At 45.1% G+C, this 27,840-nt stretch overlaps 1 protein-coding gene and 1 long non-coding RNA gene across 2 annotated transcripts; one reads left to right on the top strand and one right to left on the bottom strand.

Annotated features, from left to right (window-relative positions):
* Window positions 1–207: 207 nt before the first annotated feature.
* On the bottom strand, window positions 208–11,840 carry LOC135238038 (uncharacterized). The gene is made up of 3 exons (XR_010324999.1): window positions 11,778–11,840; window positions 7,182–7,303; window positions 208–3,634 (listed from the first exon to the last, which is right to left on the bottom strand). It is a non-coding gene; the product is annotated as an uncharacterized LOC135238038 (long non-coding RNA).
* Window positions 11,841–18,424: 6,584 nt separating this feature from the next.
* LOC135238031 (amphoterin-induced protein 1-like) lies at window positions 18,425–25,161 on the top strand. The gene is made up of 2 exons (XM_064305658.1): window positions 18,425–19,010; window positions 19,868–25,161. Exon 2 carries the CDS (start codon window positions 19,974–19,976, stop codon window positions 21,492–21,494), a length of 1,521 nt encoding a protein of 506 aa, XP_064161728.1. The 5' UTR covers window positions 18,425–19,010; window positions 19,868–19,973; the 3' UTR covers window positions 21,495–25,161.
* Window positions 25,162–27,840: the final 2,679 nt, after the last annotated feature.

Here is a 27,840-nt window from a genome sequence, read left to right as displayed (position 1 = left end):
AGATTAGGATAGTGCAGCAGGAGGTGAGGCTCTGGAACAGAGCGTTTCTGCTTAAAGTGTTGCTATCAGTGGGACACAGAGCTGCAGCTGGTGTGGGGTGGGGGGGGGGTGCGAGGGGGGGCAGGGGGGTTTGCTGGTGGGGTTATTGATCCAACCCTGCAGTTCCAACAACCTCACAGAGCTGCTCAAGGAATTACTCAGGGGGTCGATGCGTGTCACCCAAGAAAGGGCACACAGCTCCGATCAATACGTTTTTACAATGTCACCGAACACAGGGTGGCCTTGCTGGACATTCAGTCAATAACAAGGAAAAGCTTTAAGGGGAGGGGACTGACATCGACAGACTAGAATAAAGGGAGTTTGGGCTCCTTGAAATTAAATTAGCCTGATGTTTTGGACGGGGCCAAACATTGCTATTGTAATGAGAGCACTGGACACTGATATAATTTAAGGGAAGAAGATCCTTTTCAATTTAAATTTCACAAGTGCATTAACAGACACATTTGTGCACAAATCAAATACAAAAAATGATCCCGCATGGACAGGAAGCCATTTCTCAACAATGAAGCACCCTGATGCACAAAACATAAGCAAATTAGAGGTCATTAGTCCAATCAGTCCTGTTCTTTGGAAACGTACCGCTTTCACCAGGGTATTCATTCATGTCAATCAGAGACAAGGCACGCCTTTCAATGCCTGACCTTAAACATACTTTCCAGTATGCCATACTGATACTTGAATTTCATACAGACGTATTCAGAGTAGATGCACAGTGGACAAATGGAATCTAAATGCATCAATTAATATGAATGTGTGAGCGATTGCAATCATACCTGGTTAATGGGATGATACTAAGAGGGGCGGATATTGATTTGTCTATATAATGTAATGTAATCATGAGTTTAATGCTTCCTCAGATGCTCGCAGATTAGGCCCCCGAGGTTTGCCTCCAGACCATAATATCCATTGCGATAATTATCTGCATTATGATCAAGGAGCTGAACGTCTCGTTGTGTTGTTTCTCAGTGTTCTCTTTGCTAGCAGTTCTGTTGGAATGAATTGTGATTTAATTGCAGGGGGGAGTTTTTTTTCTCTCATATGATGTAATCACTGCCGGTTGATTCTCACGTAACCAATGCCTAACAGGCGTGAAACTGGTGTGCAGCTCACGGAAAGAAACTTCATTAGCTTGCAGCTCTGCTCCTTTGCTGACACAGCGTTGAGGATCCAGATCACTGGTTTGCTATTCCAAAGACCGTCAGACCGACAAATATAGCCTTTCCAGTCCAGTGACGGACCTGATAACCGTGTCCGGCGATGGCCATGCACTAAACCACGGTAATATACTGTATCTGCAAAGGCTATAAGCCATCTAATGCAGTGGCCGATTGGCCTGCTCGGTCAGTGTGCAGTCAGGGTACCTCATTGCATAAGGGCCAGGAGGGCATCAGGAAATGCTCCTTCCTCTGGTCTGTGCATTACAGTATCAAAAACGACTCATTCGGTCACCATACATACAGTTTGGGGGACTGGTTGAAGATCACACACAGACAGTAACAAAGTTTGGCTCCGGGGTTCTGAGTGGGAAATCTGTAGACGTCCTGATCCATGGCATTTCAGACAAGTGCGATTTTATTAGGTAATCTAGATCAGAATAAATCAGCAGTTTGAGATTCAGAAGGGCTTGCTTTATTGGTCACAATATACCCCTCAATTAACACAAAAATACATATATGTTCCTCTTTTAATTTATCTTCGGATAACATGGGATTGGGAATATTATGGAAAATAAATAATCAGAATCATAATACTATCAACCTGCCAGTTATTATTGAACACTTAGATGCAATTGGATGATTAATTGAACATAGAGCTTTCTGGAAAATTCCACTTGAAAATGCACCCCAGGGAAAGGAGCTGAACCAGATGACCTCACCACAAAATCCCCCCCCCCCCCACCTCAAGACTTGAGCTTTGTAGGCTAAGCAAAACCAATCAAATGCATCCCTGGATTTTCCCGGTTTTTATGTATTGCCTGGAGTTCTTTTTAAATATAAGCTTTGGGGGGCAACTTGAAACAAATCATTTAAAAAAATCATTGTTTCAAATTAGTGGCTTCTTCTGATTCGATCTTTTCAGCCCAGAAAACTGAAGCCTTCGAAATACAGCTCTAAAGCTAAAAATGGCTGTCATCTTCCCAACATACACAGCTCCAGACACACAGCTTCCCAAATCTACAACTCTACCTGAATATCCTCACAACCCTGTGGAAATAAATGACATAATAATGACCTACGGTGCTATATAAATAAAGCTTATTATTATAATTGCAAATAACCTCAGACCAGTTCCGAGTTCTCTTAACAAGGTTACGTAGCCCCTGCGTCCAGACATCTCTCCAGCCTTTACCCAAGCAGAGGACCAGCACGCCTGTGTTCACAGTTCCCTCTTCACGAATGTGAACTGAGCGAGCGACATTTCATCAAGACTCAACTGGCTGAGACAAAGATTAGCAAAGCGCCACCGTAAATGTACTTAACATAATGAAAAGCTTGTATTTGATTTGTGTTGCCATTTTTAGAAAATCATCTGCTGGCTAAAAATGTAGCTCATTCAAAATCAAGAAGATAATTAAATACTGACACTTTACATTTTTCCATTAACATTTTAACCCGTTTTTTTTATTTTTTTATTTTATTTTTTAAAGAATCAGAGGCTAATTCAGGGAACCCACACTCAGTTATACTTTTATCATGATTGATCTCATATATCCCTTTCTATATTCGGGTAACATAAAGAAAACACTGTTCAGTATATACATTCAGAACATAAAGCATCATATTACCCATATTACCAGTGAGAGCAAAGATGTGCTTGAGAGTGGAACAGAACTGTAGAGTTAAAATTGGCACCATAGATATAAAAGGAGTGTTCGATGGAATGCGTGCCAAGGCTAAAGTGCACATTGTTCCAATCAGCCATTGCTGCATCACTACCTTTAATGTAGGATTCAGGGATGGGATCAGGAAAAAAAAAACATCTTTTGGCATAAATGTATTTTTTTCTCTCTAAATGAAAAATTCTGTTCTTTCCTGCAGCTTCCATGGTTGAAATAAAAAGCTTTCAAGCTTTATGGCCCTGTGTGAGTAATGAATCTCATCTTCCTGCTGCGTTAGCATTCAGCATTCAGCATTCAGCAGAGAATGGACTCGTCTCGCCATGATTTCAGTGCGCACTGTTTGAGTTATCCACCACAGTGAGTCACGCAGGAAGGGGTCACACTTGTTTTATTTAGATTTTTACTGAAACTGGCTCTGAATGAGATGATGTCACCATTTATTTTTTGGTTCCACCGAAGACTTTCATGCACTTTAGATAGAAACATTTTTTTTTTTCCCCACTTTGAATTGTTCAGATGCCCATTATTGTCACAGACTGTCACCGTAATTTCACTGGAAACAAAGCAGATTCTATGCGGTACACAAAGCACTGTTCCAGAAGAGTCTAAAAAGTATTTCACATTTACATGTTCGATTCACTTTCCAAATTGGCCTTTCCCTCATATGCAAATTCCCCATTTCACCATCAGAGGACACTGTCCGCTCTGTATCAGCTAATTTCTTGTTTCATTAACCTGTGGACAGAAACGGAATCATTTTATTTACTACAAACACAACTGATATATAAACAACAAATTATTGGTCAGTTTGTTTGCTTGTGACAACCAGGACAGCAGCCAGGACCCCACCCTGTAATCTACAGTACGTAAGAACGTCAACGCAGACACCTGAATGCGGAAGCAAGCAGGAGGCGCGCGTGAAACAGCCTCATGGAAACCTCCCAGTGATGCGCTGGACTCCAGCGGCCGGATTACATCACTATTTTTACCACGCGTCGTCATGGCGCAAACGAGGGAAACCGCAAACCCCCCCCCCCCCCCCCGAGAGCCGCGCCGCTGGGACGGCAAACGCAGGACCCTGACAGCACTCGGGCGGAATGAGGGCGCTACCCCTCCGAGCGGATTTACGCAACATCTTTCCCGCCCGCTGGTGCGCCAGGGTACTGGCCAGGCCCCCCCCGCCCCCCGGCTAGAGAGAGAGGAGAGCGGACAATCCGGCGGGACGGCCGGCGAAGGCCGAGACAACCGCAGGAACGCGTTTCGGAGAAACCCGGGCGGGTGACGGGCGAATCGATCCCCGCAGACACCTGTCCTCTCGGCAGATTTGCGCCCGCGCCGCGTCAGCGCTGCACGCGCCCGGCCCTGACCTTCGGGTACGAGCGTGACTGGCACTCCAGCGGCCGCTTAGCGCACAGGGGACTGGAACTGGAGGGAAAAACGCCCACAGGAACAAAGCGAGTTAGCGACACGCACGCATGTGACCAAAATGGGGTTTGGGGGATTGGGGGGTGGGGGGGGGTGCTTTGCTCCGCTGTCAAGCGGCCGCCTGGCTTGAGTCGCAGCAGGTGTTTGTGACAGTGGTGGGTGCACTGTGGGCTTCCTAAAGACACAACCCCCCCCCCCCCACCCCGCCCCGTACACTGCAATCCCTGCCTGTCCTTCCCACAGGTTTACAAAGCACAATTAGCCTACTATTAATCAAGACCAATTACAGTTATTAGTGCTGTCAGCCATGGCAGCTTCTGGGAAACAGCAGCTGCAGCTGGGAGGATTCCATTGGCTCTGTTGTTTTTTTTTGGAGGGGGGGAAAGGAGGGGGGGGAGTAAGCCAACACTGAGCGATCTTTCTTTTTTCATCTCAGTGGAAGGCAACAGAAAAAGGTAACAAATGTTTTTCAAACAGGTTAATGAAGCTCCTGAAGCTCCTGGCAACCATTTGACGTATTTCCCGGCCTATTGTGTGGGAATCAATTAATAAATGAAGCCTGCCAAAATCGTGAGAGCCGTTCCAGCACACTTAGAGTCTGGCTGGGTGAGATTCTATGAATAAAAAGCAGATAAGCTTTTTTTCTGCAAGAAATTAAAACTTTGAGAGAACATTTTCTTGGACAAAACATTAATTGGCCTTCAAACAACTTTTCTCAAGTGCCGTAAATCGAAGGCTTTCCCCTGCAGCTCATTTAAAAGCATTCAACGAAAATGTAAAATTAATTTCAGGCTCCAAAAGTGAATGCGCATGCCAAAACTATAATTGTCTAGGTAAACTGGTGATTTCAGTGAGCTACTCGAGGGATTTCATAGGGCTGGAACCACTGAACGAGACAGACATTCACAGGATAGCAGATGCTGGATCCCCTGCTCCTGGTGCTATAGAGCCCAGGAGCAGATGCTGGATCCTCTGCTCCTGGTGCTGTAGAGCCCAGGAGCAGATGCTGGATCCCCTGCTCCTGGTGCTATAGAGCCCAGGAGCAGATGCTGGATCCCCTGCTCCTGGTGCTATAGAGCCCAGGAGCAGATGCTGGATCCCCTGCTCCTGGTGCTATAGAGCCCAGAAGCAGATGCTGGATCCCCTGCTCCTGGTGCTATAGAGCCTAGGAGCAGATGCTGGATCCCCTGCTCCTGGTGCTATAGAGCCCAGGAGCAGATGCTGGATCCCCTGCTCCTGGTGCTATAGAGCCCAGGAGCAGATGCTGGATCCCCTGCTCCTGGTGCTATAGAGCCCTAGGAGCAGATGCTGGATCCCCTGCTCCTGGTGCTATAGAGCCCAGGAGCAGATGCTGGATCCCCTGCTCCTGGTGCTATAGAGCCCTAGGAGCAGATGCTGGAACCCCTGCTCCTGGTGCTATAGAGCCCAGGAGCAGATGCTGGATCCCCTACTCCTGGTGCTATAGAGCCCAGGAGCAGATGCTGGATCCCCTGCTTGCTCCTGGTGCTATAGAGCCCAGGAGCAGATGCTGGATCCCCTGCTTGCTCCTGGTGCTATAGAGCCCAGGAGCAGATGCTGGATCCCTGCTCCTGGTGCTATAGAGCCCAGGAGCAGATGCTGATCCCCTGCTCCTGGTGCTATAGAGCCCAGGAGCAGATGCTGGATCCCCTGCTCCTGGTGCTATAGAGCCCAGGAGCAGATGCTGGATCCCCTGCTCCTGGTGCTATAGAGCCCAGGAGCAGATGCTGGATCCCCTGCTCCTGGTGCTATAGAGCCCAGGAGCAGATGCTGGATCTCCTGCTCCTGGTGCTACAGAGCCCAGGAGCAGACGCTGGATCCCCTGCTCCTGGTGCTATAGAGCCCAGGAGCAGATGCTGGATCCCCTGCTCCTGGTGCTATAGAGCCCAGGAGCAGATGCTGGATCCCCTGCTCCTGGTGCTATAGAGCCCAGGAGCAGATGCTGGATCCCCTGCTATAGAGCCCAGGATTCCCCGTTATGGATGTAGCGAGCCGACGGTCTTCTTCACCCTACGGACGGCGAAGCATCACTCACATACCTAATTAGCACATTTGAATTCCTACCACTTACTGCAAATTGCCAGAGCAAATGTGAATCAATGCTTTTGTTCTTGCCCGGAAGAAAGGATTTACTAGCATTAGTGTTGTCGGGTAGGAATTAGCTTCATCTTCATCACGAGCGCGCTCTCTCTTTCTCTGTCTCTGTCTCTTTCTCTCTCTCTCTCTCTTTTTCTCTTTCAGGTTGCAGCGAGGCACACAGTGTCATCGCAAATAGTTTATTGCTATCAAAACAACGACTAGTGTTATGTTCCTCCCCACCGGGAGGGGGGGGGAACCCATGACGCCAAGCAATATAACATATTAATCTGCGCCAGGTGACATGACTTTGTGCACTGAAATGATGCCAAATTTGTATTTTTGGTCCCCTTATCTCTCTAACATGTGACAACCAAATGAGGTCCTTGAAAATGCGGCACTCAAATCACATGGATACATTTATAAATAATGAAACAGGCATTAAAGAAATATGTTTAGGGAGTGTGGAGGGGTGGATGGCGTTCTATATTGAGAAAGAGTACAAGGCATTCCATTCATTCAGCCTGTTCATGTTGCTAAGGGATGAGAGTGAAGTGGGGTGGGGTGGGGCAGGGTGGGCAGGGATGGAACAACATTAAAAAAAAAATTAAACCAACATTTTTGACCTTAACTTTGAACTATATATATAAATGCAAGCATTGCACTTTTTCTTCACAGGCTCAGGTTAGGTTTAGTGGTGGCTGAGATCTCCAAACTGTGTTTTGGAATTTAAAAAAAAAAAGAATAAAATTCTTGCTTTTACTTACTGTCAGTCAAAGTTAAGGACTGTTAGGGAATGCTGACCGAATCCCAGCTGGAGAGGCCCCCCCTCTCCTCTCCTCTGCTCATCTCCTGGTCCCTGTTAGCACTGGCATGGTGAGGATTCTGACAGAGAGAGAGAGAAAAAATAAAACAGAATTCAGCACAAAGAAACAGCTGGCATGATGCAACAAGCAGCAGCCGGACTGCACTTGCGCCTCTTTCATTCTCTGTGGAAACACTGCAAGCTGTCTAAATCCTGAATGAGCGTCAACTAAACAGATAATAATATAAAAGATCCAACAAAAGAGGACATGGCTCTAGATGAACGCCTCACAATATCATTTATAATTTAAAAAAAAAAGAAACAAACAAAAAAAAAACATTCCAGCCATGCGTCTAGGAAATGTGTTTGATCCAGACAAATTATCACAAAAAGAATTTTGGTTTGGATGCAGTCCAAATATATGCATCCCATCACAATAAAACGCAGGCTCTATACACCTCAAAATAACACGCATGTGTTCCACAGTGAACAATCAAAGATTTGATTAGATGTGCCACATGTGCAGAATAATAAGTCTGACGCGATCACGGAAACCCTGAGGAAGCGTCACAATAATGTTCACTTTCCACATTTAGCGGCATTTATCTTAATTTCATCTTCCCACGGAAATGCGCCCCTGAACTCCCTCACCCCCCCCCCCCCCCCCCACCGATCCGAGATTTCTCCTCCTCCCTCCCTCCCTTTTGTGCACCTTATTTGAAAATACAATTCAATTTATGCTTTCTTTGTCTCTTTAATTTCTGTTGTTTTTTTTTGTAAGGACATCAGAATGCTCAAGCAATTTTATCACTGCAGAACAGAGTGGGGAGAAAAAAAAACAGCAGAGGACAGCACCGTGAGTGAGTCAGGAGCGAAGCGCGGCTCGTAAACAGACCGCTGATCGCGAGGCTCAGGGTAAAATCCGCACTGCTGCTCTGCTGCTCTGCTGCGGCAGAGGACCTGAAGGCCTCGGGGGGGGGGGCGGATTGAGTGGAGGAGGGGGGGTTAGCTCTTTTCATGTCAGTGAGGACATTTCCCTTTTACACCGCATGCTGATGCAGCAGTTTCCAGATTCATTCCGAGCTCCCACAATCCTCTTCGGCCCAAGCTCGCGCTCGCGCTCGCCCCGCGTCTTCCTCCATTTAACAGCTCCGCGGCGGAGCTAGACCTCCCCTTCAGACCAGGACAGCGGAGCGGAGAGGACAGCGCTCATGAATTAAACAGCAGCCTGGCTTGCTATTCTTACCCTGCCACTAAAAATAGCCACCGAGGGCCTTATTCATTGAGGACAGATACTACATTATGCCCACCGACTGTTACTTACCCTCAGCACTCAAACCGTTTCGCGGTTTTAGGGTTTCATTTGATTGGACGAGCCGTACCTTTCTGTCACCGACACCACGCACTGTAACCTCACACCTACGAGGACTATGGTGAGCTATGAATAGGGACACATTTTTATTCCTTTCACCTCAGGGGACACCTGAGAGGAAAGGAAAATACACAGAAATACTCAGGAAGCCTACAGCCTGGCGGAAAAAGTCATGGCTTCTTCAACTTGTCTATGCTGGACGGTCAAAATATGGCCTGACTATATGTCTTTCTGTGTTTGATAATATAATATAATATAATTCATCCACCCATCCATTGTCTATACCCGCTTATCCTGGGCAGGTCGCGGGGGGTGCTGGAGCCTATCCCAGCATGCATTGGGCGAGAGGTTGCCAATCTATCACAGGGCATATAATATAATATAATATAATATAATATAATATAATATAATATAATATAATATAATATAATATAATATAATATAATATAATATAATATAATATAATATAATATAATATAATATAATATAATACAGGGTCTTGTCCACTTGAAGATTGCTCCACTGCTGTTATTTCATTGGCTCTCCCTTCATTGACCCCTGCATGAGACACCCAGCATATTCGCTGGCGTAAAAGCCTGTGACAGGTTCTCTCACCCTGTCTGTCCTGCAGTGCTGCCTCACGGTCACAGACGAGCGCATGGTAAAATATAATGAAAATAAATGAAATAAACACCGGCGTTAGCTGAAAACGCAAATACGAATACAGATCGGTGTCAAAAGCGTCCCTCCTCCGTCTCCACTTCCTGCGGAAACACAGGAAGTGTCTGATTAATGACGGTGGAAATGCGATGTGAGTGTGAAGCGGCTGCCTGGCTCTGGAGTCAGTGGCGGGGAGAGAAGGATGGAGCTCATCTCTTCCCACACGAACGGAGGGAAGGCAAAGGGGTGGGAGGGGGGTGTGTGTAGGGGGGGAGGGGTGGGTGGGGGAGGCACAGAGAGTCAGCGGTAGGAATGATTGAATGATGAACTCCATCCCACATCCCACAGGCAAATGGCTGCATTGTAGGGACTGTGCAGGACGCCCAAATCGATCCTGAGGAGAAACAAAATGGAGTGCTGGGCTGCTTAATGGAGTTATTAGAACCTTTTAAAAGGCTGCGGGTGGAGGGGGGAGGGGGGTGGTGTTAGCTGTACTCTGACTGACTCCTACCTACCCCCACCCCCCCACTCCAATCTTTTGTCCTGTTTTCTCTTCACTCTTATCTGGTCAGAATTGGTCATTTTTTATCCCCCTCCATATTCTTCATATATATTTTTAATCCTAAATAGTTTTAGCTTACAAAAAACTGTTATCATGAAAATAATGGAGAACAGACATCCCATAAAAATAAATGATCTTATATGACACAAGAAAAAATGCTGTAAATGTCAGTTATAAATAGCAAACAAAGTACAAAATTATTTTATGGAAATTAAATAGCAGGTCTTGCCATTAATTGAGATTTTAAAAAACAAACAACATATGTTTTGCTTACCATAGTCACAATCATTTTCGTCTAATTTCGTCTGATTCTGTTCTAATTAAGACTATTTGTGATTGGAGTTTCATTGTTTTTCTGTAATTACTTGGATTTAAAATTTTTTCGTATGCATTATATGCATTGTGACTGCTCAGTCTCGCAATGGTAGCAGCTAACAGGAACAAACTGCATTGTAGTAAAGTGGTCTAGCAAGGTCTGCAGGTCACCTAGACCGATAATTGCCTGTTTCAACTGCGACACGCTGCCCATTTTGAGACAGTCTGCGATTTAAAAAGCGAGCAGGCTAAGCCTATTAACGTGGCGTGTGTGTGTGTGAATGTGTGTGTGTGTGTGTGTGTGTGTGTGTGTGTGTGTCTCTCTGCAGCGAGGCGCTTTGATCTTCCGTCAAGGTGTTCTGAATGCGGCGCACTCGTCCGCCCGCCCGGCGGGACCATCACGCTCCATTATTCCCCATTACCGCCAGCGAGGCGCTCCGCCGCGGAGCGAGAAGGGGCGGAGTCACTCATCTCCGCACTGACATTATCGTGGCTGCTGCCTTGGAGGGAGGGAGTGGGTGCCGGGGGGCGGGGGGGATCCACAGCCCCACACAGCCCAATTCCCCAGAGTGGGTGGGTGTGTGGGAGGGGGTTTTAGAGAGAGAGAGAGACAGAGCTCTGGGGCTGAGCTCTGGGGCTGAGCTCCCCCCCCCCCCCACTGCGCAGTGCAGTCAGGAGCGTGGGCCTAAAGCACTCAGGGGACTCCTGCGCCAAAGCTCTCCCTGCGGAGACGGACCTCATCATACCAGGGCATGGGAACAGAGGAGCCAGAATCGCTGCAGTAGTGGGGGGAGGGGGGATCCAAACGCGAGAATCATGGTCAGGAGTGCTTGGGAGTTGTCAGACTGGTGGGGGGGGGGGGGGGGGGGGCATGGTGGCTTCAGATGACATAAGTCAATCAGAAATATAATAAAATATTCCATAGCATATAATATATTTTATATCAGCACTAAGTGGAGACACGTGTTGACATTACAAACAATCGGCTATAAATATCCTAAAAGACCCTCAATTGAATTTCTGGGCCTCAAACCGAAGCTGAACAGAAGATGGCTACTCTATGACACCCCTGTCCATTTACATTTGCCTTAACAGCTCACAGTCAGGTTTGACTGACCCCTCGTGCCTTCCCAAAACTGAAGAACCTGCGGAATCCTGATTGATTGTATTTCCCCAGGAGCCAATCAGACGCACGAGTGGTATCAGACTATCGCTTTTGTCCACCAGTCAGCAGGCTGCAGATCCACACTGTATTATATGGAGATGCACAATGCTTTGGCCAGTGGCCCTCAGATTGTTTAAAGCCACCAACTGAGCAACCTAAATAATGCATTAAAATGCAAAAAGCACTGCCATTTTAAAGTTTGCCTTGGTTAATGCGTGCGGAACAAGCGAACGCTGTTTAAAATGTTTAAGCCTGTTTAAATAATGAAGCGGCACTCATGCAATATGAAAACTGGAAAATCCCTTCCATTACTGCCACAGAGACAGACGGTAAATGCCGGAAGGTCTGTGTGCACTTTTCATAAAAGAAAAAAAAAACGCACAGCGGACTTTAGAGCCACCAAGGTAAACAAGAGACCGTTAACGGTCACCAGGCAACGCTATCACCGCCATTCCCGAAAGCAGAAGCAAATGTACTCACAGGAGCGCAGAGATCACCTTCCGCCGAGACCCATACGTGTCCTGACCACAAAGGACAACATTGCAAATAATTGGAGGCGCTTTAAAACATACCGCTTGTCACATGCATTACAGAATTTAAAAGAATAATTCAAATCTTAAATCTGATTTGTGTGCACAACTAAATGTACAATTCGCTGAAGCCTCAGTGTTTCTGTTCAATTGGAAATTCATTCGTTTAAAATGCGTTTTTAATAAATGTTATGTCACATACTGCATGACACAATACAGTGTCGTTCAAGTTTTAGCATTTATATTACAATTAATCTTTTTTTCAGTTTTTCAAATGGATATGCAGTGGCAATAGGCAACTGACTTTCACAGACCTATGCAGCGACCATCAGGCAATGTTTGTGAGGGCTTTGACTCTAACGTGACTCAGCACTGATCCAAACCTCCATTCCATACTGGAAAAAGTAGAAAACAAATTGATTCAAATACAAAGTAAACCAGATATCAGACATCTGTCTCCCTCTCTCGCTTTCTGTACCAGGCACAGGCTGTTTATCTAGTCAGTACAGTACACAGCCTTCCATTTCAGCTCTGTTTGAATTTTGTCCTCTCCAGATTCAGAAGCCAGTTTATTGACAGAGCAAATCAAGAGTGCCGAAGAACAACATGCTGGTTGTTGGGTGTGTTTTCATCCAGTTAATTGTTTGCTGCAATATCAGCCAATAAGATAAAAGCCAGAAGTAAAGTATAAATTTCAGAATACAAAAATATAAAGCAAAATTCAAAATTCAGCCATCCACAGTTATATATATATACTACATTACTATTGTCTTATTCATGTGTGAATATGTACATCATTTAAAACAAAATGTATGTACTGCATAAATATATACCATACAAGTACATAATTTATTAGCCACATTACTCCACATTTAGTTAGAAAAATATTACTTTTCACTAAGTCTCTGTATGTAGAATTTTAACAGTGTTTTATATACTGTATCACCATCCTGTCCGCTGCTGTAAGTAGTGATGGAATAGCCCCTCTAGATGCACACATGTACAAACAGCCCTGTCTCTCTGTTCCCTCTACCTGAAAGCACAGTAACTTCGAAGAGAGACCTTGGCTTCCATGACAACCAGAATCGTGGTCAAATCAAACTGTCCCTCGTTCTGAGAGCATTAGTAACAATCTGTCTGTCACAAATCTGTCTAACATGGGTTTGAACGTCCCCCCTTTCCACAGAAAGCTCCATTTCCTCATCACATATCAGTGGTCCTACACCAGAACTCGACAATGCAAAACGCCGTTGCTTTGTTTCCGAATCCCCACTAACCCAGGATGTAAGTCAAAATGAATGGATGGGTTTTCCCCCTCTTTTGTGTTTGAAACCATGAGTATAACACACGTACTAGATTTGGGGTGTGCCACCCCAGGATTTACACCTTTTCTTCCATTCCCCTTAAAGAGTTACTGGCATTCTCCCTCCCAAACCCCTGTAGAAAACAGTGAGAAATGCTAAGGCGCTACTAATGTAAGCCATCTCAACCACTCCTGTGGCCAAGGTGACCTTGGCTCATTACCGCCATCTTGACATGCGATTAACTCTCATCTTGAGGGGCACAGCGACTCCTCAAATCAACTTAAGGGCCCTGCAAGAAAAACAGAAAAGGAAATACTAATCATCTGAAAGATCCTGGAGCTCTTTTTGGCAGTTGAGGAGGGAATGTAGAAGGGTAGTAGTGTTCTTCAGTGAATAAGTGTGCTAAGCAATAAGAGCGTGGCTCTCCTTCCAATTACAGCCCCTAATTTTGAAAATTTAATTCAAACTGGCAAAATGCGGACCATGTCCTGTCGCTCGATTCTCTGACTCCTGTACAGGAATTAGCACAGGGGCAGAAGTCAGTTAAGAACATTCTAATCATATATTTGTGATCTTGGACCTTAAAGGGTTAAGCGCCTTAAAATTACGTAGGAAACATTGTTTGTTCGTAAAAATTTTTTTACCATGAATAATATTGAAAGCTAAAAATGTTCTTTCGTCTGGCTTCCATACAATTTTCATAAATTTTTAGCTTTTTGCTTTGTACCTGTACATACCTCATTTTGCAAATACATGTTTCTTCTTCAGTGCTGATGTTCCCACACTCAGAAACAACTGAGATATCTGTAGCCGGAAAGAAACACACCGAATCGATTGCAGAGCGACAGCCAATATTGCGAAAGACTGGATCTGAGAAATTACATTTGCTTCTGCAGCAAATGATGCATAGGAAGACACAAACACTTGCAGGGTATGACTCATACAGGCTAGCAACGTCGTTTTATTGACTGGGGTGTCCGCTCGTTGCAGTGAGCAAACCACGGAACTCAGAGGCCCAGCAGCTGTTTTAGATCTCAGCGTAAACAACTTCAGCCCCCCACTGTGGCACCTCATCGCTGCACCATCGATTGCTTGTCTCCCACAATTTTTTGTGCAATTTCTTAAAAAGTGTGTGGCCCCGAACATGAAGACATCTACGCACCATGCACCGATGCAGGCAGTCCACTGTGTAAGTCTTAACCCATTATAGTGATCCTAAGATCCTAAATATGTGAATAGAATGTTATTATCTGAACATTCTAATTATGATGTAATAATCACTGCTGGCAATCGTGACTAATGGAGTTCTAGAACACTGATGTAGAATTGTGAACAAACATTCCAAAAAAAAACAGTACATCTGTGTATGAACTGAACTGTATTCAGCACAAATGTTGTGCATTTGCAACCCATTATGAACATCTTATTCAACAGAGAATTCCCATTTTACCTTTTTCAACCCAGAGAAAACCACTATACAGAAATATTATGTGATTAATACAAGTGCCATTGATCATGGGAAAGATGATGATGATGCTTTGATAGGAAGGTTTGAGCTGGCCAAGCAGAAGAATCATGAATAGTCAGAATATACAATTCCACGTTTGAGAGGAGGTCTTTATGCCGAGGTTGTTTTTGCTCTGTAATATACATGTATATTATTTTCATACTTTGCAGAAACACTGTCCTGTGTGACCACGTTCCAGATAAATTAAACATATATACTTCTTTCATGCACCCTGTGCCTATGGTCTTGCAGCGATCTTAGATTACAAACATAAAAATAAGAAAAATCTGCATCCATGGCAGAATTGAACCTACTAGGGGAAGTATTAAATCCAAAGGACTCTTTCATCAGTGAGTGCAGGATGGTCTCCTTTCATCTGCACGTGATAAATAAACACCAAAAGGGGCCCATTAAGATGAATAAGCTGAATTTGAAAAGGTCTGTGCTATCAGTGGGCTAGGCGCACACACACACACACACACACACACACACAAACACCACAACAGTGGGCTAAGCACGCACACACACACACCACTACAGTGGGCTAGGCACACACACACACCGCTACAGTGCGATAGACACACACACACACACACACACACAGTGGGCTAGGCACACACACACACACACACCACTACAGTGGGCTAGGCACACACACAAATACACACACACCGCTACAGTGGGCTATGCACACACACCCACACACCACTACAGTGGGCTAGGCACACACACACACACACACACACACTGCAACAGTGGGCTAGGCACACACACACACAGACACACCGCTACAGTGTAATCACCTCTCCCAGGCCCAGCATTGTGACGGCCAGATGAAAGTGATCGCGCATCTCCACGGGGATGCACAAGGTTAATGCTAAAGAGAGGGGCTATGAAATATGATGCAGTCTACCCTGGCCCCAAATGCCCCCCCCCCCCCACCTCCTCTCTGCCATGGCCAGTTCACGGCTGTGAAAGCACCATGAACACACAGGAAACGTACAGGAAACAGGCCTATTAGACACACCTTTTTATCTGCTGTAAGCTATGAAAGAAAGACAGATACCTTGTTTCCATACACATTACTACAGTATCACTGGAATAGTACAAGAATAGTATGCTTGTGAGCGCTGTCAATCAAGCCAATGCTGGAGTGCCCCAGAGTATGAGTACAGGTAATTGTTTTCATTAAGCTGGTTGTACAAGTACATTGTCTGCATTATGGATAAATACAATTCATCATGTTTCCAAAAAAAAAAGAGGCAAAGATTTCTTGAAAAGACAACGGGCGCCTCCTACCTCTCAGTTAATTGTGCGTTGTTATCTCAAGGAAAATCCCCCAATGCAGAAACAATAAAAAAAAATTTTTTTTTTTTGAGACAGGGTCCTTAGCCACAAAGTGGTTGCTTTATGGAGCTTTTAGATTAAAAATGCCTATGAAGCACTCAACTGGCGTCAAAACTTGCAAACCAGAAAAGAAACTGGAAAGAAGTTTCAAAGTGCTTAAAGCCTAACATTTTACTCATCACTTCTTGGAAGATGTAGCACAAAAATCATCAGTAAAAGCACCGTAATGCAATCCCATCAGAGTGCTGTGAGATTTGGTTACAGGAGGATCTCACAAATAATCTGCTTTTTTTTTCATTAAAGGAGAGCAGGACAGTCTGCCCTCCTTTCCTGTTTCTGCTCTATAAAGACAGGTCGAAAGCAGAGAGGGTAACAGACAGGGTACGGGCCACAGCTCAAACAGTGTCGGGGCAGGGGTTGGAATCCCGCCTGTGTGGGAGGACTAGCACATGGCCTGAGAGAGACATATGCTAGCCCACTACAGAGAGAGCGTGCAGGACATACAAAATTAGCCTGTGGTGCGATGCAGTCCAGGCACACAGTGGTTGTCTTTAACACCCTTGGAGAATTTGCATTCTCTTTTCACTATGAATGGAAAACTGGGGCTACAAAACAATAAATCAGTGAACGGACAGATTCCGCACAATTTGCTTCCCAGCAAAATATGTCACAATTCACCTATTATTCACATTTGAAGAAATTTCTGGCTGGTTGGTCCTCCTGATAAAGATGTTAAAGAATGTAAGATGCTTGTTTGATGGCATTGGCAAACTTTGACAAACAGTGGCACCGTATTAGGGAGAGGGGTTCCAAGGGCCCTGACTAACAGGGGTCCTCAAAAAGTAGTGCTGTAATTGTGTAGGGATGGGGTAGCCTGGGGCAGTGGGGCCCAATGTGGGATCTTTTCATTGGGCCCAAACTTCCTAGCGGTGTCCCTGATCACAGGAGAAGGACAGGAAAAGACCATCGACATGTCCCTGTTACTCTCATACTGTTCAGCAATTTATGGAAATGGAATGTGCCTCAAATTTTGCTTTTGCATGCCCATTTCTGTGTTTATTTTATTTTTAGGACTTATAATGTTGCAACAGTTTTCATCATTCAGTGGCTACCTCAATAACAGTGTCTTACACTAAGCGTCTGACATTTGTACAGAAATCTGCCAAAATGAACCACTCAAAAACTAAAATGACTGAATGAAAAAGTTGATGTGAAAAGGTTTTCTGGCTTTAGGTTGCTGAACTGGCAAACAATTAACCCCGAAGAGCAGGAATCAAGACGACCTGCAGAGTCAAGAGTCAGCTTAACCTGGAAGCAGCACGGATGCTCGAATGGTTTTCGCGTGGCTTACCCGGATGTTCGTAGTTTGAACTGGGCTCCCTGAAAGACGGCTTCGGAAAAGGCCGGACCATTGAAGTCTGGGTAATGTGTGCCAACCAGGGAGGCCGGAGTAGGGTTAAGCCCACAATGGCGGAAGGTCATAGCGCACGACTGCGGTACCCATGTGCTAACGATGCTACTTATACTGGGTGTTGCCTGCAGCTCACTGCGGGTATGAGACCAATCTCTCTTAAGCCGAACTATTTTAAGCTACTTATGTACTTTTGGATCCCAGTATTATTGTCGTACTCTACTGTTATGTTTTGTTATTGTTGTCATAATAATAATAATAACAACAACAAGTTGCCTCTATCATTATTATCTATCATTTTCATCAGCAGTCGCCATAAAAGTCATAATCATAATTGTACAATTCCCGAGAAAGAAAAAAAAAATCATGTAATCATTAGGATACCATAATACTGAAGGCGCAATTAAATGAACCAATGAATCACTCTTATCTTTGAGCTAACAATATCCTGATCTTTGAAAAATTAAACGATTCATATACAAATAATGTAGTGTAAATTGGGAGACTGTAATTTCAGTCTCATGTGGAGGACGCTAAGGATGGATAGTTTGGATATGCGCCAGGGACTGAACGAGAAATTCGACTGTTTGTGGCTGTTCCAGTGAAATCAATAACTCATTCCACATGAATCCGTTTATTTTAATAAATTTCAAGAGGTGTAAATCAGTGTTTGCGTAGAAGGGGTGATTGCTACTACAAAGTAAAATAAAACAAATATAATGTTAACAGCGATACTCAGATAAGTGACCCAGTTCGCATTAAGATTTGTGACGCGTGCTTTTTGTGTTTTATTTCTCAAAATATTATTCAAACGCGCGCGCGCGCGCGCACGTCCTCCTAAGGAAATTGTGCATTTGTGTAGGCTTTTCATCAGCGAAGAAGAATAACATAACCTGCTTATTAAAATCGGAGAACAGGGCACCGATGAGTAAACTATGGATTAAATAATAAAGAACATTTCCAATACGATAGAGATGCTGTATTGCATTACACGGGTACCACTGAGTCAGACTGAAGCGGAAGACGCAGTGAAGGAGATGCACGTCAGTTATCCGGCTCGACTCAATTCGCTAAATACATTACCGCTGTCAATATTATTTTATTGTAGCCTATTACGCGCTCACGCACTCATTAAAACAAAGCAGAAAGGACACCCCTATCAGAACCAACACAACACACCATTGGAGAAGATCCTTGCATCACGGTTTTTGTTTTGATTTCTGAATTAGCAGTCAGACACCTGATGAGTTGTGGTCGCCCTGTGCATATGCGGGTCCCACCAGTGCTGGCTGGTACACTCTCTTCAGTAGCTGCATTATGTTGAGGGACTGCGGACTGCCGTTTCTGTTACTGAAAATACACGTAAGCCCCATTAGCTTTGTTGCGGCACTGGCTGCCAGCTGAAGTACTTTCGATCTCCAATGAAGAACACCACCGGAGAACTTAAACTGTCGCCGTTTCATTAAACGGCAGTTTTGACCGATTTGTTCCGATTCGGAGAGGAGGGGCGTTCTAGAGATTTGTGTTTCGGATGACTGAGTATGAAGAACCTGAGATTGGATTTTATGTATCGCAATCGGATGTGATATCATTTGTCCTGAGAAGCAACACAAGGTAAAACAATAACCGAGGCCCGGTGTGCCGTCGTATGGAATTAAGACAAGAATAGATTACGCGAAGAGAAGAATAAATTCAAGCAGGAATTATATTTTACGGTTTTCATAACTCGTATTTCTTAGGAGTAGAGACGCACAATGTACACGGGTTTAAGGGATAATAGAAAGACATGTCGGGCTTTCCTCCGTCGCATTTTTCTTGAATAATTTTCCAGCCAGTAAGCGAATATGTGTTTTATTGCCATATTAGATTTTTTGTTTTTGTACGATTGGTTCAAGGTTTATCGATTTTTGTTTAGAGGTTATGCCTTCTTTCGCGTATCTCTAAACTCGAGGTTTTGATGCTGAAGGACGTGACGTAGCCTATGTACTTTAAATCAAACAAGCCTGGGAAATAATGTTAATCTCAAAAAGAGATGTAGGATACTTTACCGCATTAACCGATATGTGAAGGAAAACGCTGTTATGGGACTTATGGTGTGCATTTACAAAATGGTGCAATGCAACACTTACACCTCCTGCAAGCACCATCCCAAACGTGCTTGCTGTATGGACAATACGAGTTCTCCCTCGGGGAAACAGCACGTGCACATTGCTGTGATTGAGACCTGTTACTGTGCTGCGACCGGAGCGCTTGTCTTGGTTTTCACTTCGCGCATTAAATGACAACAAATAATTATCACGCTTGAGATCATAACTTAACTGTAACATCTTTCTGCTGTCTGTGTGCGTGTGCACGTGCGTGGATTTAGTGAGAGGAGGGTGTAGTAGACTGCTACAACCATAACAATGTCATTTCAGTTCTTACAATGGATGCGCTGACAAAACGTATGTTCTGTTTTGCTTCTCCCACAGCCATCTATTTACAATGACGGGAGCCCCCGCAAGGCGCGACTCCACAATGCCCGGTGAGATTTGGCTGACTGTATAGTCTCCTCTGTGAAGAACTACTACTATAATAATGCCGCTTCCTTGCTTCGTCGGGCAGCCATTGCCGGGCTCCTCCTCCCTCGTCTCCAGGAGCCTCCTCAGGCTCCTCCCCCTCGCCCTGCTGCTGCCCTGGGCGACCGCGTCGACTCTCAACTGCCACAAGACCTGCATCTGCGCCAGCAACATCGTCAGTTGCTCCAAGATGAATCTGACCAGCATTCCCGCCCCGTTGCCCATCTACACCGCCGTGCTGGACGTGAGCTACAACGGCATCGCGCGCCTGAGTGCCGAGTGGACCACGGTCGAGCTGACCAAGCTCCACAACCTGCTCCTCAGCCACAACGGCATGCACTTCATCTCCACCGAGGCCTTCCTGTACGTCACCCACGTGCGCTACCTGGACCTGTCCTCCAACCGGCTGCGGCAGCTGGACGAGTCCATGTTCGAGCCCCTCGAGCACCTGGAGGTGCTGCTGCTCTACAAGAACCGCATCTCCCAGATCGACCGCCTGGCCTTCACGGGCCTCGCTAAACTGCAGAAGCTCTACCTGAGCCAGAACCAGGTGTCCCGCTTCCCCTTGGAGCTGGTCCGGGAGAAGACGCGGCTGGAGAGGCTCAGCCTGCTGGACGTCTCCTCCAACAGGGTCAAGGTCCTGCCCATTCCGGAGCTCAAGGCCCTGCCCGCGTGGATCAAGAACGGGCTCTACTTCCACGACAACCCTTTCGCCTGCAACTGTGAGCTCTACAACATGCTGGCCCACTGGCACATACGGCAGCTGACCTCCGCCGTCGACTTCAAGGACGACTACACCTGCATCCTGCCGGGCCCGAAGAAGACCACGGTGGCCGTCTTCGACCTGAACAGGGACTACCTGAACTGCAGCACGGTCAAGGCGGAGGACCAGGAGACCTACCTGGAGGAGACGCTCATCCTCAACTGCGACACTCGGCACAGGGTCATGAACAAGACCTGGATGATCCCCGGAAACGTGCTGTTGACCCCCGGCGGCAACCGCAGCGCCAGGGTCCTCGCGGACGTCAACGGCAGGCTGGAGATCGCCTCGGTGCAGCTGGAGGACTCCGGCATCTACACCTGCTTCGCCGTGAGCGAGGCATTCAACGAGACCCTCTACGTGACCGTGAAGGTGCACAACTTCACCCTCGACGGCAGCAGCGAGACCCTCAACACGGCATACACCACGCTGATCGGCTGCCTGGCCAGCGTGATCCTGGTGCTCATCTACCTGTACCTGACGCCCTGCCGGTGCCCGTGCCACAGCAAGGCCAAGGGCCAGCAGGAGGACAGCATCCACTCCTCCATGCTCAGCGCTGCTCCCTCCCACGAGGACCTGGGCACCAAGGCCGGCCTCAGCAGGCACGTGGCGTTCCTCGACCCCAGGGACCTGCGGGGGCAAAACGGGAAGGTCAAACCGGACGCGGGGGAGGACCTGGAGAACCGGGAGCGGGACGGCCGACGGGACAGGGGCCTGAGGAAGAAGTCGGACGCCGAGTCGATCAGCTCCGTCTGCTCGGACACCCCCATCGTGGTCTGAGCGCGTGCCTCCCTCACGCTTACCTACCCCCCCACCCCCGTCCCCCCCCCTCCCACACACCCGCTTCAGTGGATGCGTCTTCCAAATGGAACATGTATCAATGGATGTGTGGCACCCTCTGTTGAGTGTGACCTACCGGAAATGGTGGGGGGGACACGAGGGTCTTACCCCACGTCATTCAGCTCAAAGGAATAGTTAGCTTTATTGGGGGGCATTCACAAATCTGTCTTCGTCAAAGACAAGAGACCAGAGAACGAGGAACGAGGAACCCCCCTCCAGCATTTTACTCTGTAGCAATTAACTATGTATACTGTGATATAGTCTGGCAGGGCTAGAGGACATTCTTTAATCAGGTTAAATTAGGGAGGAAGAGGAAGGAGCTTTGGCTGATTACGCTGGGCATTTGACAGCTTGGGCAAGCAGATGCAGGATGTTTAAGGACAGGGCAAGGGACACATAGTGGACATTTTATGAAATGAAAGGGAAGTAAAATTTCTGGGGAAAAAAAGGCTTTATACCCATTAATAAGTTATGAGCATGAGCCTTGCAGAACCCATTTCATATTTAGTAGAAATATCCTTGTGTGAGTCATGCATTTCCTATAGAAATTATAACACTTATGAATACCCTCCGCTGGGCATGACAGGCTAGGATCACCGGGCTATGAATAGTCACTGTCACTGAATCACTATAAAAAGGAGCGCGCTGGTGTAATAGCACCCTGCAAAAACAAAGCCAGATATCTTGAATACAGAGCAGGCTGTGCTGGCAAACGGGAAACGTGGAAGTAGAGGCTCTGTTCTGGCCACGGGGTGCCGGTGGCGCGGAGCAAACGGACTGAAGGTGTCATAAAACCAAACCAAAGGAGACCGCAGCGGGGCAGGTAGTGCGGTCGCTCAACTTGCTACCGCCCAGAGCCGAGAGCTGCAGGCCGAAGCCAACTCAAGCTCAAACTCGTAACGTTATTCACAACAACAGGTTGGTGTGAACGTACCGTAGTATATTAAGGCTAACGGTGCATCGGAGATAGAAAAAAATAAATAAAAATTTGGGATCGACTCAGAACAGCAGTTATAAATGCACAGCAGTTTTACGGTCTTACAGGACAAGGCAAGCTTGCATGTTAAATACACAGAATTTATTGACCTTGATTGAATTTTAAAGCTTTAACTAAATTATACTCCAAACAGAGACTAAAATGGCTTATGGATAATTAGATTGCCAGAGATTGTCATCTTCTGCGAATACAACATGTCAGAGTGCAGTCAGAATTTCACTGGGAACAGCCATGTGTTTTTGTTATGCTCATTTTAAAAAACAACAAATAGCTATTCACTCCTTTTCACTGAATGCAAATATAAAGTTTCAGACCCGATTTTCTTTTTTTAGTTTTTAAAGGGAATTTCTGTGCATCCTTTAAAAAAGAAAAATAAAGAAAACAGAAGAGGAAACTTTGTATTTGTCATAGTTTAAAAACAGCTTTGAACATATTCTCTACTTGAGTTTTTCAAATTTTCTGTCGTGTGCTCCAATATGATTTTTAACATGAAATATATTTTCTTAATAGTGCAAATGACAAAAACATCGACCGTGTGTCTTTTTGTCAGTTATTCAAATATTATTAGTACAATTGTTAGCTCTACTTCTTCCTCATTCCATCCTCATCAAAAATTAACCTGTTCCTAGACAGATTCAGACATTGCAGCAGCTGGTAAGAGTGATGTGTCCGTGTCTTAGAGGAAAGTGAACACAGAGAAAAAGAATATGACATTGGTTTTGTAAAGTACAGGAAGCAGTTTTTTTCTTAGTCCTGGGGTTACTCCTAATGGCTGCTTAAAAGGAGGGTCTGCCTGGCGTCAGCAGCCCCCAAACAACTCTTCATCAAGACAACTCAGAGAGAATACGCTCTAATCAATTTAAAACACGCAAGACAAGAGCGCCTAATGAAATAAACATGTCTCGTGGTGGTGGTAAGACGAGGCTGCGTCCCAAACCGACCCCTATATTTCTCAGTCCTTTTCTTTTTTATATATCACTCCTTTTCCGAAGAACGAGGGAAATGTTTCCAGTGCCTCAGAGGTGTGTAAAGCTAGTCGCGTCTGCCTGTCATTGCTGCTCCTATCTATGCCTGCAGTCGCGTGCGGTGGCAAGAAATGTCACCAATAACAGCATGCAGCGTTCAAGAAGGTCAGGTACTGTTCCCTGGCGGAGCATGTCTGAAAACAAAACGTTTCTGTGGGAGTCGGCTAGCTCCTGGAATTAAACTTTTGGCTATTATCCAGCCTGTATACAGAATTCAGAAATCCCACAAATGGAACTCTTTGAGGGGTGAATTCTAACTCATTCTGTTTTGGATTTGTAGTCCTGATGGTGTTGAGAGAGGTTTGTTAAAATCGTGTGCATTTTGAATACAGCCATAAAATATGAGCAGGGAAAAATCTTAATCATTGTTTCTGATCATGGTTTTATCAAGGCTTATGTTTCTGAAGTCCTACGTAACATTTTATCCCAACCAGGTCAGTCTGTTTAATATGTTTGATGCCATTCTTATTCTGTCTGTACCCATGAACAGTTCAGACTCCAACATTTATTTTCATACTAAATATCTTGTTCAAAACATAGACTTTTCCAGGTAAATTATTGGTTATTATTTGTACTGGAACATCATATTATTCCCAATAAGGCGAAGCTATAACAACTACCGTATAGGCCAGTATAATATATAGTTATATACAGTATAAGTAAAGACTACTTTTTAATATAGAAGATGGTCAGATTTATTTATGTCATAAGAAATCCTTTGTATTTATTGAGGACATTTTGTGCCATAATTAAATACAAATATACACATAGAAATAGAATCAAAATACAAAACTTCTTTAAAAGAAAATATTATACAATCATGTGTCTATCAAGAATGGGTTAACATAGTACCTCATATCATTTCTAAATCTTCTGTTACTTTGACTTTGAGTTTACTTGGTATGCTTCTGAACCTTTGGCTGCAGAAAGTCACATTAAGTCCCATTTTTTGGAATGCAGATGAATTCATGTTATTAAAATCTTGCACACAGACGTTTTCTAAACCTATAGATGAAACTCACTGGGTAATGAACTACCTTACAACATGCTGAGAAGCTTCACTTGTGCTAATTAGATGTTGAATTAGGATGGATGTATTTAATAAAAGCAATTTATTTTAAAAAGTGGCTATGGCAACCCCTGAGTGCTGGGATGAGGGAACCTCTGGTGTTTTCTACAGGAATTTCTTCAGGTATTTCCACAAGCCCTACTAAATCAATGAGGAATGCTGGCTATTGTGTGACTGAACAAACTTTTGATCATCCACCAAGTCTGTTCCGCTGGCTACAACTATGCATCATGTTAACATTCAAATATAAATAACATTGACTTGCAACTAAGTACAATACGCACGTCAGAAAACAAATTATCCAGACACAGATACCAATCATGTGAGCATTGCATTTCATTCTTACACGGAAATTCCTGGTAGACAATGGAAAGCAATTATGATTGTATTGTTTCCAATGGATTGTATTTCAGTGTGTGAATTTGTATCCAATTACGGCACAAAATGTCCTCCATGTGTATTGATGTAGTAATAATAGAATGGTATTAAATGCATACATGTCTGTGACTTCATGAATTAAGTGTGTATATTTCCATGTTTTTTTGTTAACTATGCACATGTTGCCTGTGACACTCTCTTAAATTATTGTCTTAAAATGGTAGTGATCCCTATTAATAACTAAAGCACGCAAAAGTTTGCTTAATCTGTTTAGCGAAAGTGGCTACCCACATTGTATGTTGCATCTCACACAACTTATCAAAATGACTACATTTTCACACCTTCCTTGTTGTGTGCCACCTAGTTTGTGCACCATTGAGAAGAAGAGTAGCAAGTAAATGCCAACAAGGGAAGTGCTGGATATATTTAGAAAATGCCTTTTGACGACAGCCAGTCACAAGGGTGATATTAGGACATGTTTCGGTAACTGTTAAAAACGATGGAAGCAGTAGCCATACTGTAGTGTAGTCAGTAACGGGTTTTCAATAATGTTTTTGTCAGCAAGAAATTTATTTTACGTCATACCAAAAGTTTATACTCTTCGACTTTAAATGTATCAAGTGCTAACAAGTATAAATGACATCAATATTTTCTTTCATATTATAAAATGCTAATTCATAATGTGCTTCTACAGAATGCAGGTGATGTGTTCTTACCCTACAGGCACGAGCTCACAAAAATTGATTATGGGAAACCATTGGCAACACGGTTTTATATAATCACATCAGTTGTGTACTGTAGCTGGGTAATTGGAATTGCATTAATTTTTCTGCCAAATGCAAGCATAACAACCAAATCATGTTTTGTGCATTAATTTTCATATAATCTAGATACAGTGGATACATGTGCTGCCTTTTGGTATTGAGACCTTTTAGCACTGTGTTGTGTTAATAAAACATAAAAGAGTTCATTTACCCATCAAGTAAACATTGACCAAGTGATGCCAACAAAGACCATTTGGGACATAACCATCCTTTGTTGTTTGAGAGCAAAAACGTTAAAAGCAATAGACTTTTTTTCAGGTTAAGCCTCACTAACACATTGATTAGTACAGGGGTGTGGGTCAATACAAATAAATGAACAACGTCAAGAGGCAGTTTCAGCATCTATGTACATAGAAATTCTGTAATGCAGTGTTATCTTCGTAAGGTTTTCAAAGAAATACAAAACTATAACGGACATTCCAGGGGACACAAAATGGTTTTAAAAACTATAACTTGAAATGAATTATATTAGGATGCACATAATGAGTCTGAATAAGAGGTCTAGCAAACGGACGGATGGCAGTTACTCAGTGGGACAGACAGACAGACAGCAGTTACTCAGTGGGACGGACAGACGGACAGACAGATGGCAGTTACTCAGTGGGACAGACGGACAGATGGCAGTTACTCAGTGGGACAGACAGACGGACAGATGGCAGTTACTCAGTGGGACAGACGGACGGCAGTTACTCAGTGGGACGGACAGATGGACGGACGGCAGTTACTCAGCGGGACGGACGGATGGCAGTTACTCAGCGGGACGGACAGACGGACGGACGGCAGTTACTCAGCGGGACGGACAGACGGACGGATGGCAGTTACTCAGTGGGACAGACGGACGGATGGCAGTTACTTAGCGGGAAGGGCAGACGGACAGACGGCAGTTACTTAGTGGGACAGACAGATGGACGGACGGCAGTTACTTAGCAGGACGGACAGACGGATGGACGTCAGTTACACAGCGGGACGGACAGACGGCGCAGTTACTCAGTCGTCCGTGTTGGCTGTCGGAGGGTACGAATCTGCAGGCTACACGGGCGCTGGAGGCCTGCTTTACATGGCATCTGCACACTCGCCAAAGGCTACGCAGTCTTTCGTTACTGCGGACGGCGGTGTCAGGAAAGGGCAGAGCTGCGCTGCGTTACGGTATTTGACACACCAGGGAGTGAAACCGCAAATGCTGTAACTCTGCTGGGCACAGAACGTCGCTTTGATGTCGATGTTTGATATGCTGATTGGCTGCTGCGGCTGATGAAGCCTGAACCCAAAGGCGAGTGAACGAGGCTGCGAGCAGACTGAACGGACTGTGCCTTTCCCAGAAGACGTGGTGCCGTATCACTCCCGCTAACTGGATTTAGAGGCAAGCCGTACTCTGGCGGTCCAGCCCAAACATCAGAGAGTCTCAACGCATCGGCCCTACTTAGGAAAGGCTTGGGGGGGGGGGGGGGGTAGAATATAAACACCCACTTGAAATTCAAAATGGCGACAGTAAACACACATCACTTTGATCAGCAAAGTATCAAACGGATCTCGGGGACCTCAGAGCTCAGTGGTGCATGCATGGTAATGAGCTGCAGTACGGCAGGAACTGATTCTTCTGCCCCGCCTGCTCTGTGAGGCGCAAAAAACGACAACGGACAAGCGATTCCATTTCTTCTCAACTCTAATGCAGAATTAAATGCAAATTAAATGTTCCTAACACACCCAGTTTGGTGGGTTCAACGATCGCCAAAATACATTTTTTTATCTTTTTTTTTTTGATTGATTGATTCAGGGCCATTGACAAAGGGCCCGATGATGGGCCATGTACGTACATTTTTTATGTTGGCAGCGCTTGCAGTAATAAATCTGAGTCCAGCCCCAGCCAAGTCTCCCCACTGCTTTGATGGGCAGAGTGCAGCAAAAAAAAATTAATTCAATTCTTGGCACAATTTCAGCTTCTGAATACTTACGGAGAAAGCTGTCCAAAGCCAATCCAAAATCTAATCAAACA

The sequence above is a fragment of the Anguilla rostrata genome, chromosome 13 (genome assembly GCF_018555375.3).
Source record: "Anguilla rostrata isolate EN2019 chromosome 13, ASM1855537v3, whole genome shotgun sequence".
In the NCBI taxonomy this organism is placed as follows: Eukaryota; Metazoa; Chordata; class Actinopteri; order Anguilliformes; family Anguillidae; genus Anguilla; species Anguilla rostrata.
The sequence above is the reverse complement of the archived record's forward strand: the minus strand, read 5'-3'. Positions and strand labels throughout refer to the sequence as shown.

Bases quoted from the DNA above. Each gene is read 5' to 3' on its own strand.
- LOC135238031 (XM_064305658.1), top strand. From the start codon at position 19,974: ATGCCGCTTCCTTGCTTCGTCGGGCAGCCATTGCCGGGCTCCTCCTCC.